The 13,657-nt window shown below is 48.2% G+C and overlaps 2 protein-coding genes across 2 annotated transcripts in view; one reads left to right on the plus strand and one right to left on the minus strand.

Annotated features, from left to right (window-relative positions):
• Positions 1-5,425, plus strand: part of LOC311509184 (voltage-gated inwardly rectifying potassium channel KCNH7-like) — a gene marked incomplete at both ends in the record, with an annotated part of 44,918 nt that extends 39,493 nt beyond the window's left edge. Inside the window, 4 exons of the mRNA XM_084574264.1 lie at positions 2,346-2,600; positions 3,476-3,650; positions 4,916-5,093; positions 5,177-5,425. Coding sequence (XP_084430390.1) covers positions 2,346-2,600; positions 3,476-3,650; positions 4,916-5,093; positions 5,177-5,425 — 857 coding nt within the window. The remainder of the gene's footprint in view (positions 1-2,345; positions 2,601-3,475; positions 3,651-4,915; positions 5,094-5,176) is intronic.
• A 3,177-nt stretch (positions 5,426-8,602) lies between these two features.
• LOC311509076 (sorcin-like) lies at positions 8,603-13,378 on the minus strand. Its single transcript, XM_084574124.1, has 8 exons — positions 13,211-13,378; positions 12,196-12,450; positions 11,661-11,730; positions 10,835-10,878; positions 10,571-10,718; positions 10,047-10,160; positions 9,871-9,929; positions 8,603-9,312 (listed from the first exon to the last, which is right to left on the minus strand). Exons 1-8 carry the CDS (start codon positions 13,232-13,234, stop codon positions 9,286-9,288), a joined length of 741 nt encoding a protein of 246 aa, XP_084430250.1. The 5' UTR covers positions 13,235-13,378; the 3' UTR covers positions 8,603-9,285.
• Positions 13,379-13,657: the final 279 nt, after the last annotated feature.

Below are 13,657 nucleotides of genomic sequence, written 5' to 3' on the forward strand. Positions count from 1 at the left end.
TGTCGTGAACATTTAATCATGAACATTGAAAAATCGGTCGCAGCCTCAGGACTAAATGTTTGTGGTGATTCTGAGTCAGTGGAGTAAATAGACAGTCAATACTTTGACTCCCCCTCCGGGTCATAATGGAGCTGCACAATGAATGCAATGCGTGGAATTATTCACGAACCAAAGCTGCGCTAATCATAAATGTGTGCTGGCGCCACTCCAAGACTAGAGCCCTGGTGTTGTAGGAGTAAGAAGTAACCAAGTTTAAACTGCTCCACTTCAGAAAATACTGAAAATACTGTATCCCAAGGTCATTTTTAGGCAAGTCTCGCCTCTCAGCAGCTATTCCGGTGACGTTCTTGCAGTTATTTTGGACTAAGACCTCATTGTGGGTCCCATGCAAAGTTGGGATCTATTGCTGCAAACGTTTCAGAGATCACTCAGATCGGATTAGATTCAAACCGGCTTTTTTTAATTGCACTTCACCACGTGCAGCTTTCAGTTAAATAAATTACTGTGTAGTCTTCAAAAAGCTTAAATCGAACTGTGCACACGCGCGAATGCTCTGCCTTGTTATCTCATTCCCCTTCCCTGAAGCGTAGAGGAGCGGTCAGGTGTAGAGTTCACCCCAGCTGTTGAAATGCCAAAAAGATTTAATCTGAATACATTTTATACTTGATACTGTGTTAGAATTCCTATAGTTTCTGTGTGTAAAAAGCCTCGATCCCTCCATATTCTTACTCTGAGTCCTAATCCTGAAGCAGACCACTATAAAATAAATAAAAATAAACTCACCCAACCACGGTGCCAGACGCCTGCGGCCTGTTTCATGGCCTGGCCTGACCCGCGTGTTTGCAGCACAATGACTGCGCCGGCGAGCTGTAACAGAGCAGCTCAAACAACACGCGCTCTCTGACCTTCACCTCACCCACCAGCGCCTCGGTTTGTGTCTCAAAAAAACTGCACACACGCAACACTTACTGAGGTAGGGTATAGGTAAAGGCAAAGTGCTTTATTTGTAATTATACAATGAAACTGCATGATCGGGTGGAGGTTTAGTCCTGAGCCACTGTGGGCCAACCTGACCCGGCTCCTAGCGCCCATGTTTTTTGATGATGGTGGAAGGAAACCCACACAAACACAAGGAGAACATGCAAACTCAAATCTTCTAGCTGTGAGGCACCAGCGCTAACCTCTGTGCCACCGTGCCGCCAAGATAACGCTTGATGACGCTTGTTTTGAGCAACTCGAGCCTATAAAACGTTTCAGTCGGACAGATTTAAGCAGAGATCCTCCTCGATCTGCGTTGATCGTCTCAACTCACTCCAAAGCACCTGCACGGCATTCTAGTCAAAATTTGCACAGTTAAAAGCAAGAAACCCTTTTCATTCTCTTCTAATGTCACTTAAATTAACTTTGGATCATATCTGCAAATCCCACACACGCCTTAAACATGTGATAATCTCCTGAAGACACTTTGTTAACGCACTGGTTGGGCTCTAGTGCAGCAAACCACTGTAGACCACCGTGACTGGCGCTTGACGTCTCTGTTCTCTGTTTTACACTCATCACATAAACCGCTCTGGACGCAGTCTGATCACATTAGCAGTGAGCTGCTGCTTCTCCGAGCGGCGTTGTGGTTCAATTTGTCCAACTCCTTCGAGACAGGACTTCTCTTAAAACCCCGATTTTCCGAGCCGGCCTCGACACCCACCCCTCCCTTGCTCAGGTTGGAGTGCATCCTGGGTGGGAAATCTCTCTTCAGCTCGCTTCCACTGTAGATAAAACACAGCGGCCTCCCCGCGCCTTGAGACAGCGGGGCAGCTCCCACACAACAGTGTGTCTGAGCCCCGCGCTGTGGGAGTTGTTGAAATTTGACTTCTAACAGCCGGGGGGACTTGGGACTTGGAGACGGAGAACTCGGCACAGCAGCGCTCAGCAGTTTGGCTTCGATTCGGGCAAATCTAATTGGTCGCCATGGTTACCGTGGCCGCCTGAATGCAGCGTCTCCCGATTTAACACGAGCGAGGACAGAGGAGACGGTCCATTTCACGGTCCGGCAGCCGGCGTCACGTCGCCACTCACACGGTGTGAAGATTCAGATTTCAGTCGGATGAGCTTTATACAATATTTGACCTGAACACAAAGACACAGCTGCGTGATTTGATGTGTTTCACATCATGAAAGGGCTGGCAAATTCTCCTCTAACATTGTTTGTCCTGACTTCCACCCTGAAGCAAAACACCAGCTATATGTAGTCACAGATAATGAGGCAACCCCGTCATCCCCAGAGGAAGTCTAAGCAGAGAAGTCAGCGTTCCCTCTGCGGATTTCCTGATTGCCGTTTCTCCCCGCAGGCTCCCACAGCAAAGAGCCGGCGGCCGCCTATTGCGACGCCAAGCAGGGGCGGCAGGCCTGCGCCGCCGAGGAGCGGAGGGAGTCCGCCGAGGAAGGGGAGGACGAGGAGGAGGAGGAGGACGGCAGGGAGGAGGAGGAGGAGCAGAGGCCCTTGTGCGCCGGTGTGCTGGGCTACCCGGTGGTTAGGGACCACGCCCTGGGCCTCGGACTGAGCGGCGCTCCGGATGCACAGGCTGGAGACCAAAACTACAAAGGTGACGACACTTTTGATTTGTTTTCTTGCTTCCAAGTATCACAAGACGGCTAATTATGCAATAATTAACACTGGAATAAATCGGCAATCCTGTAAACCTGCACGCTTGTCCTCTAAAGTTTTACTCTGGAGCGGTAATTGGCTCTGGAGCCCTAGAGGAGGAATGTCACACCTATTAAAAATACAAACACGGATTATGTGTGATTACGGTGAAACCTAAAACCCACTCAGTAATAAAATGTAAGAGGATTAAACGCAGCGCCCGGCCCGGAGTCATCCCCATTTTGATCGCGGGTCAAGACCAGACTACGGGATTTGCTTGAAACGTCGGGTGAACTCGGTTTGTTGACATTACTGTACCCGCTGTGACGCTGCGGACGAGGATTTCAGACGGTGAGAGCAGCATCAGGGTTGACTGAGCAGCTTCCACACGAAGGTCCGGGGAGAAATGATGCCAGGTGTAGAGTAAACACGGCGTTTTGTGTCTGCAGCCTGTCCTCGCATGACTCCCTGTCTCTACTATCACCTTCAATCCCAAAAGACCTTTGTTACTCCCTTGTATTTTACGTGCAGAGTTAATTCAGAGACGAGGAACTAGTGTCAGCATGGTGATTTGATAGAAAAACGCCATAACTCACAGCCGTAAGAGAAGAGAGCAGCGTGATATCGATTCCTATAAACGTCCCAGTGAGAGCTACATATAGAAAATGCCTTACAGAAACCCCAATGGCTCCCCAACCGCAGTCAGACGTTGGGATTCAGGTGGCGGTAAGCTGGTGAGAGCTTAGCTAAAGCTAAATGATGAGAAGGCACAACGCTCCCCCCGAGGCGCCGCTCTAATAACACACATCATTTATCCCGTGTCTCTCCCTCCAGAGCTCCGCGCCGACGAGTGGGCGCAGCAGCGTCCCGGCGAGGCCGCGGCAGAGGCAGAGGCAGAGGCGCCGGCCCCGTGCCGGGAGACGCCGGCGGCGGAGGACGACAGCGACACGGACCTCACCTACGGAGAGGTGGAGCAGCGGCTGGACATGCTGCAGCAGCACCTCAACAGGTGCGCGCGAGGGGTCATGATGGGTGATGCCGAACCAAAAACTGTCTGTTTGCCACGATCCAGCTGAGTGCTCCTTTCTTTCTAATCCCCTAATTCTGCCCGTAATTGGCTGAAAACTTGCAGAGCCACCCGCTGCAGCCACATTAATGCAGAGAGTGATCCTCTGCTGGTGCACCAATACAGATGAGGGGGAGGCAGACAGTCAGCCTATTTATAGCACTCAGTCACGAGATGCAGACACGAGGTCCGGTTAGTTAGAAGTTGCATATTTGACGTATTTATTTAAATGAACATGCACGGATACTCAGGATTCGGCTCGGCAATCTGTAGAGATGTGGAGGCGAATCTCTGAATCTGAGCTGCCGCCGAGCCTCGTTTTACACAAACAGGCCTGAGCCAGAGTGTTTATGTGCACTTATTGCCCTCTGGAGAGAGAAAACAGGCAGCTGGCAAAGTGACAAAATGGTCTCTGCGTGCTCTGCTTGCTGCTTCTGTGCTTTTTATTTACACTGGAGGGACTGAAACAGAGAGGGAAAGGTGTTTTGGCCAACTCAGATGCTCCAGGAAGCGACCGACTGCAAAACATTCTTAGTCTGTGGATGTCCAGGCCTTCGTTTCTGTCCACGAAGCAGCTTTTGAGACAATCGTCACTTCATTCAGTAGAGAATCAAGCCGTTCAAATTAGCTTCGCTGGTTTGGCATTCTTAATCTTTCTTCACTTACTCTATAGACCGCGCCGCACGCAGTTGTAAGCTTCGAGTCTCCCCCTAGTGTTTCACCTCTGACTGTGTCATTAGACGAGGTTGTGTTTCAGGCTGAATCCATCATTCACGCACTCGAAATCCATTAATCCGTTGAGAAAATGACTCGAGTCGTAACGCTGATTGCTCGGCTCAGAGTCGGGGCCCGACCCTTTCTTGGTGGTGATAAGATGAAATGATAAAGATCTGCTGCAGAAGAAATGGAGCACGGATGTAAAGAAATACAAAGCTATAATAATGATCTCTGGTGATGATCATCTTCATTTAGGCCTTAGAGCTGACTCGTTGCTCGTGTCATCCAGGCCTCATTTAAATATCTGACTGATGTGTGTGCGGATCTCATCAGCTGTTGTCGTCAGTATGGAAATCAGTATTGATTAGAGACACTCAGGGTCTAAACAATTACCTCTCCAGACTCATTTTTCACTTTGGCTTTGCTCTACAGCAGAGCGTCGTGTTTTTATTGTTCCGTTTTTATATTTTGTGATCTCGTCCGTCCGTCAGACTGGAGTCCCAGATGACGGCAGACATCCAGGCCATCCTGCAGCTCCTGCAGAGGCAGACGACGGCCGGGCCGCCCGCCTACAGCACCGTCACCTCCTGCCCCGAGTACCAGAGGCCGGCGATCAGGGTCCAGCCGGCGTCGGATCTCGGCCTCGGCCCCGGCCTGCCTCAGCCTCAGGTACGCCTTCTGACGCTTTGACATCTCTGGACCGGCTGCAAGTTCTCTTAACGCCCCCTTGTGTGCTGTGTCTTCTTCCTCAGAGTCCCGGCTCAGAGACTGCCCCAAACAAATCCAAAGAAACCTCCCCGGCCCTCCTCTGCACAGAGCCTCTTCCGGATGGGAACTTGAACGGCGTGGACTCGGAGGCGGCGGCGGAGCTGCAGCACCGCCCCCGCCAGCCGCAGAGGTTCCCGTCCGGCCGGCAAGCCTCCCTGCCCGACGTCCCCGGCAGCTCAGGAACGTTGGGACTCCACAGGCCGGTGTCTGACCCGGGGCTTCCAGGAAATTAGCCCCGCCCTTACTACCCCCACAACCTTTGACGATGACTGAAGGTCTTCTCTCAAGCTTGACTCAGGGTTTAAGAAAGACTGAATATGCAAAGGATTAAAAACTGTAGACTTTCTTCCATTCCTTTTGAGAACATCCCCCAGCCCCGCCCCCTCCCTGCGCTCTGATTTAGATGTATAAACTCCATTTATACAGAGGTATTTATACACTATATTAATATGTAAAGTCATCATCCACTGTGTACATACTCCAAATAGAACACTGCCAGCAACACGAGGCACCTGATGTGCTTTTTCTAGAAGATATGCATGATATTTCGGTTCTCACGTTCTCCCTCCCCTGCCCGTCGCATGTTCCTCACACACACACTGCAGTAACTCGTCGGGGCGGTCAGGTGTGACCTCGGCATGCTCACGGTCTCCTGTAGCTATCGAGTCTCATTTTCTACAACTCTTCCGTCCTCCACAGGGAACAAAGCTACTTGAAACTCTCTCCGAGGCATTCGCCACCGCCACCCCGCAGCTTTTATCAGCAGCTCCGAAAAATAAAAAATAAACGACGCAGGAATCCGTCTGTATGTTTTTAGCGTGCCTACCGTATACACCACATTGCCACGGCAGATGATGATGATGATGATGATGATGATGAACAGCTTCTGGGACGCGGAGGCTGCGAGGACATCCCCATAGCACAACGACGTCTTTGAGAGCAATAACGATGGACCAGCACAGAAACACACACACACTGGATCTAGATTCATTTCTGGAGCCGGACACTCTCTCTGGAAGTCATTTTATACGACCCGAACGGAGAGGACGAGCAGCAGCTATGTTGTGGTTAGGATTTGCTTGCACAGATTAAAGTCACAACTGTAAAAAAATAAAATAAAAAAAAAATAAAAATAAAAGTAGTATATCTGAAAACATGAGACATTAACCATGTAACCACCTGCATCATATTAAGCTCGGAGGGACGTTAATGTCAAAGCTGTTCTTTTTCTGTGACGACTGATCTGAAGAGTTAGAAATGCACCGATCAGGCACAACATTATGACCACCTTCCTAATATTGTGCAGGTCCCCCTTGTGGTGACTCATCAGAGCCTTCTGAGGGTGTCCTGTTAGCGGAGGGAGCCTTTAAGGCACAGGTGTCAAACATACGGCCCGCGGGCAAAAAAACGGCCCGCCAGAGGGTCTAATCTGGCCCTCAGCATGAATTTGCAAAGTGCAAAAATCACACAGACTGCAATTTTTTCAAGGATAGTTCACCAAATGTAAACATTCTCCTCATTTATTTGTTCTTTTTTGCACTAAAACAATGACTTATAGGTTATTATGCTGTTATCTTACCAGTCTGGCCCACTTGAGATCAAACTGGGCTGTATGTGGCCCCTGAACTACAATGAGTTTGACACCCCTGCTTTAATCGGAGGGGGATCATCCCACAGATGCTTGATCAGTTTGGGATCCAGTGAATTTGGAGGCCAGGTCAACACCTTGTGCTGTTCTTCATGGTTTTTCAGTTGTCCACAATGGCTGCCATCATCAAGGAGTGTCATTGCTATGGGGTGGGGGGTGCCTGGTCTGGTCTCGGTGGGTGCTACATGTCTAAGTAACATCCACACGAATGAATGCCAGGTCCAAAAGTTTCCCAATGTTTTTTTCCTGCCAGTGGTTTTAATGTTGTGGCTGATCGGCATCTAATCACACAGCTAACCCCCTGTAGGGACCCCCACCTGTTATTTAAAGGCCTCATTTTTAAGCACTCATATATAATAAACAATTAAAGCTCATTATGGTACTTGACTCACTGTTGGGGCCAGCCCCTAGTGGTGAGTTGGTGAACTGCTTCCATTTTTCAGCCCTGAAGGTCACAGCTTGAGTTCAACATGTGACCTCTGTCTGGTTATCGACATGTGATCCACGGATCTTATATCTAGTCCGCTCGTGTTCTCTTGAGACACGTGAATCTATTATTTATTTCACTATGAAGTGCATTCCTCCTGGCAATCCTGTTAGTCACAGAAAAAGAGCAGCTGAAGCGCCATCCTCCTCCTCCTCCTCCTCCTTCTGGCTAACATTACAGCGTCAGACTGCTGGACGCAAAGCAACAAGCTGCTCTTTAGTTTTGTCCTGTCGCACGCTTTAGGTCTTCCATTATCTTCCTTAAAAAATCTCCCACATGTGTAAACGTACGCAACAGGCATGAGCGAATTAGCGCTTACTTTTAGTCCTCCTCCGACGAAGACGTAAACTCCCGACACGAGCCCGTGTATTGCATGGAGGCCCGCGCTTGGATTATAAAACAAAAAAAAGGTCTCAATCTGCCGTGTATCCACAGAGAGAGGACGGTTGGGCCTATTTTTCTAAAAAAAAAAAAAACATTTAAAAAAGTATTTGATTTGCCATTATTTTTCTATGTACCTGCTGTTGTGATGCTGTGGACTTGGGTTTATTATTATTATTATTACTATGATGATGATGAGCCTCTCAATGTAGCAAGCAGGTGCAGACACGGGCAACGCGAGGCTGGCTGTTGCATCGATTGTACGCCGTTTGAACCGTTTGTCTTGATTTGATATTGCACATAGATATATATATTTTTGTTTTCGTATCATTTCTGCAGAGTTTCTACTTTGACTTTTCCCCGTGGGGTTACTGATTTAAAAAAAAAAAAAAAAACACAACCCCGTCCTCTAAAGCAGATCATTCGATCCCAGGACTCCCAACAGGACTGATCAAAGAAGACGTGAGGGGAATGACGAGACAGAACGACGCCCTACCCCTTGATAAGCTTTCTTTCTTTCTTTCTTTCTCCTTTCTCAGCACAGATGTAGAACAAAAGTTGCTAACTCGACGCGTTCCCGGCGCCCGAAGAGTCGTCTTCTGAACTTTCATGGGATTTGCAAACTTTTGCACAGAGATTAGAAAAAAAAAAAATAATAACCTTGCTGGATCTAAATGTCACTTTTTAAAAATCTAGTGCTGTCCACGATTGTTTTTATGCATTTTTTTAAATGTTTGCCACTGTATTTTATACAATGCAACACTTAACAGCTAATTTGAATGTTTCTGTTCTTAAACTATATTTAAAGAAATAAAAAATATATTGTGTAAATAGACCGGAGACCAAGTGCGCAAGTTGTGTGAGCGAATAATAATAAAAAGAGAAAGAGAAAACGCCGATTAAAAAGAGTTTATTGTAACAAAACATGATTTTTGGGACATGTGTGGACGGGAAACAAAAAAACATGGCGGTTTGTAGGAAAATATCAAGCACATGAACAAACTGCAGCTGTATTTAACATCAAGGTAAAGGCCTGTTAGTTAGGTGTTCTAGAAAACACAAGAGAGCATCATTAAAAAAAGAAAATACGATGCACATGAGCGAAGGCTCCACCTGTAATAAAGTTCACTACTGTCTAAAGTTCAGTGTAAAGTAATTCTCATGTTATATATTAATACATTCGAGGTTATAATGGCACTACAGGTGTCTCACAGGCGTCTTTAGAGTATCGGTTCACTGTGCACGCTCCCTTATTTATTTATTTATGTATGTAAAGCCTCGGTGTAGACACTGATTACATGATATGTCGTCTGCAACACTCACAAATCCTACTACGGCCTCTTTTAATGTGGTAGTACATCGTTGTGTGTGTGTGATACGTCGTCGGCACACCCCCCCCTGTGTGATATACAAGACTAAAGCATAAGCGTTTCTAAGCATTGGGTACTTTCTCGTTGCAGCTCGTGGATGGTCGCTAATATACTGGCCTCTTGTTTTGGCTTCAGGCGAGGCCCTGTCCCACGCCACGAGGTCGTCGCGTTCCGGTCGGTGGCCGATTCTGGATCAGACGGGGGCTCTTAGACGGCCATTGTGCAAAGGATGAACTGTGAGAGAGAGAGAGAGAGAGAAATGAGATGGAGCTCGGGTCTAAAGCGTGCTGCCGCTGCAGAGTTGAACAACCTGCTGGTCATTATCGCGAGGAAGCAGAAACTAAAGCTGCCCGTGAGGTTGTCTGAGCTCCGATGAGACGACCCTCCGATCGGCAGACATCAGAAAAGAGGGGAAGCTAGCTACACTTGAAAGAAGTTAGGCTTAAACGTTTTGACAGCCTCAGTGAAATGTGTCGGCTTTAAACAGTCCCTGCTGTAAAACTTAAACTGTCCGGACTTGCAAGTGCATTAGCAGAAAGATAAAACCACCATCCAAGCTAATGGAGACTATTAAACACTTCCTGGACGTTGACTCAGAGTCGGCTCTGTGCTAATTGCCTCTTTGTCGAAGCAGTTCTGCCTTTTAATAAAACGGACGATCAAAAAAGTGGAAGCTTTGTTCGTGTTCCATGGAACAACATCAAACCTCCTCTGAGGAAACGCATGGAAAGCTGCAGCAGCTAATGGCAGTCTGAGCTAACACTCTTTGATTCAGGACTACATGAGACTTACATCATCATACTGAAAGTTGACAGATCCCTGCTGCATGGTGTCTCTCCGCCTGAAGTGGTCTGCACCGGGAAGAGCAAACAGAAGGGTCACGATTTCAATAAAAAAAAAAAATCTCATTTCACAACAACGCCTCTGCGGCCGGGGCGGAACGAAACCAAAAGCAATTTCCCCCCCACCTGTGAGAGCTCGCAGCTTGACGCAGCACGCCACGTAGTCGTCGAAGAAGATCCGGCCGCCTTTGTTGTAGCGCTTGAGGATGGCGTTCAGGGCCTGGGGGCTGACGCGGTAGCCTGGCGCAGGAGAACAAACCAGGTTAAACCAGAACACGAGCAGTGTCCTTCAGACATTAAACACGCCTCGTGCGGCCACCTCAATCAGAACGGAGCGGCCGATCGGAAGGAATTTTCAATCAGACTGAGAGGGGCGGTGTAAGCCTTTGATAAGAAGGTTATTAGGAGGAGAGGATAGCTACCTAGTGAACAGAATAGATCCTTTATACCTCCAGGAGGGACAGAAACAAGGAGGTGGCAAAATAATGAAATATTACACTCATTTAAGTCGATATTAAGAAGAATGGGGAGTGACAGCGCTGCTATAATAAAAAGGAAGACGAGTCAGGCTGGTCCCTTCCAATCAGCGCACGTTCACGCCTCTCTGACTGCTGCTAAGTCTAATTAAGGGTAGTAGTTAGGCCCCTCACCCATGGCGTTGATCGCCTGAGACATCTCGTGAGGCTCCACCGTCCCACTCCGGTCCTGGTCGAACATCATGAAGTTCTGCTTCCAGCCGTTCAAAGCCGTGAACAGCTCCTTGAACTCGTTGAAGCCCATCTTGCCCGTGTGGTCCCTCTGATGTCAATCTGGTTAAGTTTAAATACACCTGTGGAGCTGTGGAGGCAGGCAGGCAGGTGGAAGTAGAAACACAGATCAGAAACACGCAGCAGGTTTTAACCGTGGAAGGATACGTCGAGCATCGCGATCATGATCCTGCACGTCTCCAGGCTGAAAGCTGTGAAGACAGCAAACGTTGCATAGTTAGGTCAAAGCGGCCGGTTTTTCATTTTCCACTGGAAAGACGAGATAAACGTGCGGCACGGCGGTCACAAACACCCCGAGGCAGAAACATGTATCCCAACCGGTCAGGTCTCTATAGGTACGTCAGCTAAATATTTGCTCTAGAGAAGAAGCTGGAGGCGAACGGACTGACAGCTACGACGATTTATAATTTTAATTTCTTGTTTTTTTTTCTCTGTGGCTGCAGCGTCTTGCTGGTTCTCCTCTAAGCCACAGGAAAAGATTCGCTTCCCACAACGAACCCACAAGCCTGCATCGCGCACCGAACCCGGCTCACCGGCAACAACCAGCTTCCTTCGAGGGGAAGTGGCTGGATGGGCGGCGCGTGCGTTCAGTTAGCGCTAATTTCATTAGAAAACTTTATCATCGGGTTGTGGTTTTGGCTCTGCTACGAAAAGGAAGGCTGCTGATACCGCTGCGAGTCAAACGCTGCAAATATCATCTCACAAGTCTTTACAAGCCTGTAATTCAACAGAACTGTGTCTATAAAGTGGCATGTGTGAACATATGTATATGCCCATGCATGTCTGGTGGGAGGGGGGGGGGGTTAGGACAGCGACGTTTAGAGCTGTGCTTTTCCAGATTTCTGCCTCCTGCAGCTTCTCAAAAAAACACAAATGCCTCGCTGAACAGAGCACCTCGAAACAGCTCGCAGAGGGGACACGGTTCAGGCGTCGGTCGTCCTTCACCGTGAAAGAGGAAGGGCGGCGGACTTACGGGAGTAGCTGCCGGTGAAGCCGGACTGAGTCAGGCACCTCTGGAGCTCCTCTGCGTCCACCTCGCCGTCCTGCACAGAGCGGGGAAGGAAGTGACACTCGGTCATGCGTTACTCTCAAACAATAACAGACATTGTGAGGGATGTGTGAAGTGAAAATAATCTATTTCCCTAACGAAAGAGCTGGAACTATGGACAAAGAGGCTCTAATAATTCGGGTTGTCAGTTTGCACAGCTTCCTATAGGACAGGATTTACAAATTTAACATACAGTTAGATTGGCCAACAGGAAGTAGCTACATTGAGAAAGAACGAGATAAGCTTATCAGGTGGAACGCTCCAGGGAATTAGTCACTTTGCACACAAATGATTCAGACCGGGGTCAAGTTAAGACACGGCCCTGCGACCATTTCACTGCACAGAGCGCTCATCTCGTTCCTGTCCAGGCCTGAGAATGTGAAAGCGAAAGGGAAGCCTGCGGTGAAAAGCCACACGTTATTTATAGATCAGTCCACAGTCAGAGCGCATCGACGCTTGCCTGGCCTGCGATGGCTGTGAAGTAGCCCCACATCGGATCGTTAGCGGCCGGCTGCTGGGCGCCGAACGCGCCCGGGTAGCCTCCTCCTCCGTAGGGGGCATACCCTCCCTGGGGCGGAGCGCCTCCCATCGGTCCACCCATCTGCCCGGGCATGGGGCCTCCCATGTGTCCCCCCATGGGCCCCCCCATGGGCCCTCCCGGCATTCCTTGGTGCGGCATCCCCTGCGCTGGCATGCCTGGCATCGGGCCGCCGTACTGAAGAAGGAAACGGCGTTTAAATGAGGCCAGGTAAGACTGATCTTACATGAGATTTCTTTGCACATACTTCAACACAATGACGTGTAAGAGCGCTGCATACAGACAGTGACAAGGTGTGTTAGTTATGCAGGTTGACATGAAGAAAATGTGACCTGGGGAGAGTTTCTACTGGCTCATTCAGGAAGTCCTTCCTAATAGTGAAGTCTCCCTGCAGAAATCAGGCTTAAAAGTCACTTAAATGTTGTTTATTCCAAGTTTATAAACTTATGCACTCATGCACGAAACTCTATTATAAGTTATGTCCAATCAGGATAAGTGCAAAGACACCTACAACTATACAGACAGAGCTTTTATAGGGTTTTTATTCAGATTTGATGCTACAATTTGCACTAAAACACCTTTAAAAGTAAGAAAAACTGAATTATTTTCTCATGTACACAGCTGGTGGTCTAACAGAGCCTGGTTCGGTTAATGTTAAACATGTTGCATCCCGGAAGACATTTGTCCAGAGTTAAAAGTCCATTTCTAATCACTCCTGGATGACAACACAAGGTAAAAACATAGCCGAAATAGCCTATTATAGTTAAATAACTTAAAAATAACAACTTTTTTTGTGGTAAGATAGGGATATCTGCATCAGCTGCTGTGTCAAAATTACCCGACATAAACGAAACAAGCGCTCCCAATGTTAGCATCCTGTGCTAGCGGGTGCAGCTAGTTTGACGCCGCTGGCGACGGTCGCGTGGAATTTACTCACCCCGCCGTATCCTGGATAAGCCATTTAAGGGGAAATAAAACTGCTGCCAAAACTCTCACAAGTTTCAAATCTTTATAAGGTGTGCCTGACACTGGCCGTAAAGCTACTTTGCTGCAACTTCCGCTTCGACTGGTTGCTGCTGCTACATCATATCCGAGCCAGGAGTTGTCGGAAGTGGCGATGATTGACGGCGCGGCGGACCAATCGGGGTGCAGAGCGGGAGGTGAGGCCCCGCCCGTTCGCTTTAAGACGCTTTTAAGTGCTCCTCGTAATTTAAACTTTTCCCTTCGCAGTAACGGCGACGTTTAAACGCGCGACAACTCCGAGAACAGTGCAAATAGATATATTCTTTAAGAATATAATTTCTTTCAAGTAATCAGATAAATCTTTCCTTCGAAACTTTAAATATATTTATTATTTTTTAATAGTGCTCATTTTTCCAATTAT

Source organism: Chelon labrosus, assembly GCF_963514085.1.
Source record: "Chelon labrosus genome assembly, chromosome: 24".
Taxonomy (NCBI): domain Eukaryota; kingdom Metazoa; phylum Chordata; class Actinopteri; order Mugiliformes; family Mugilidae; genus Chelon; species Chelon labrosus.

Excerpts from the sequence above, each read along its gene's own strand:
- LOC311509076 (XM_084574124.1), bottom strand. The coding sequence starts at position 13,234 with ATGGCTTATCCAGGATACGGCGGG. Across the intron at positions 11,731-12,195 it reads TCACAGCCATCGCAGGCCAG|GACGGCGAGGTGGACGCAGA; the intron begins GCAAGCGTCGAT and ends CGCTCTGTGCAG. Across the intron at positions 10,719-10,834 it reads TCATGATCGCGATGCTCGAC|AGGGACCACACGGGCAAGAT; the intron begins GTATCCTTCCAC and ends GATTGACATCAG.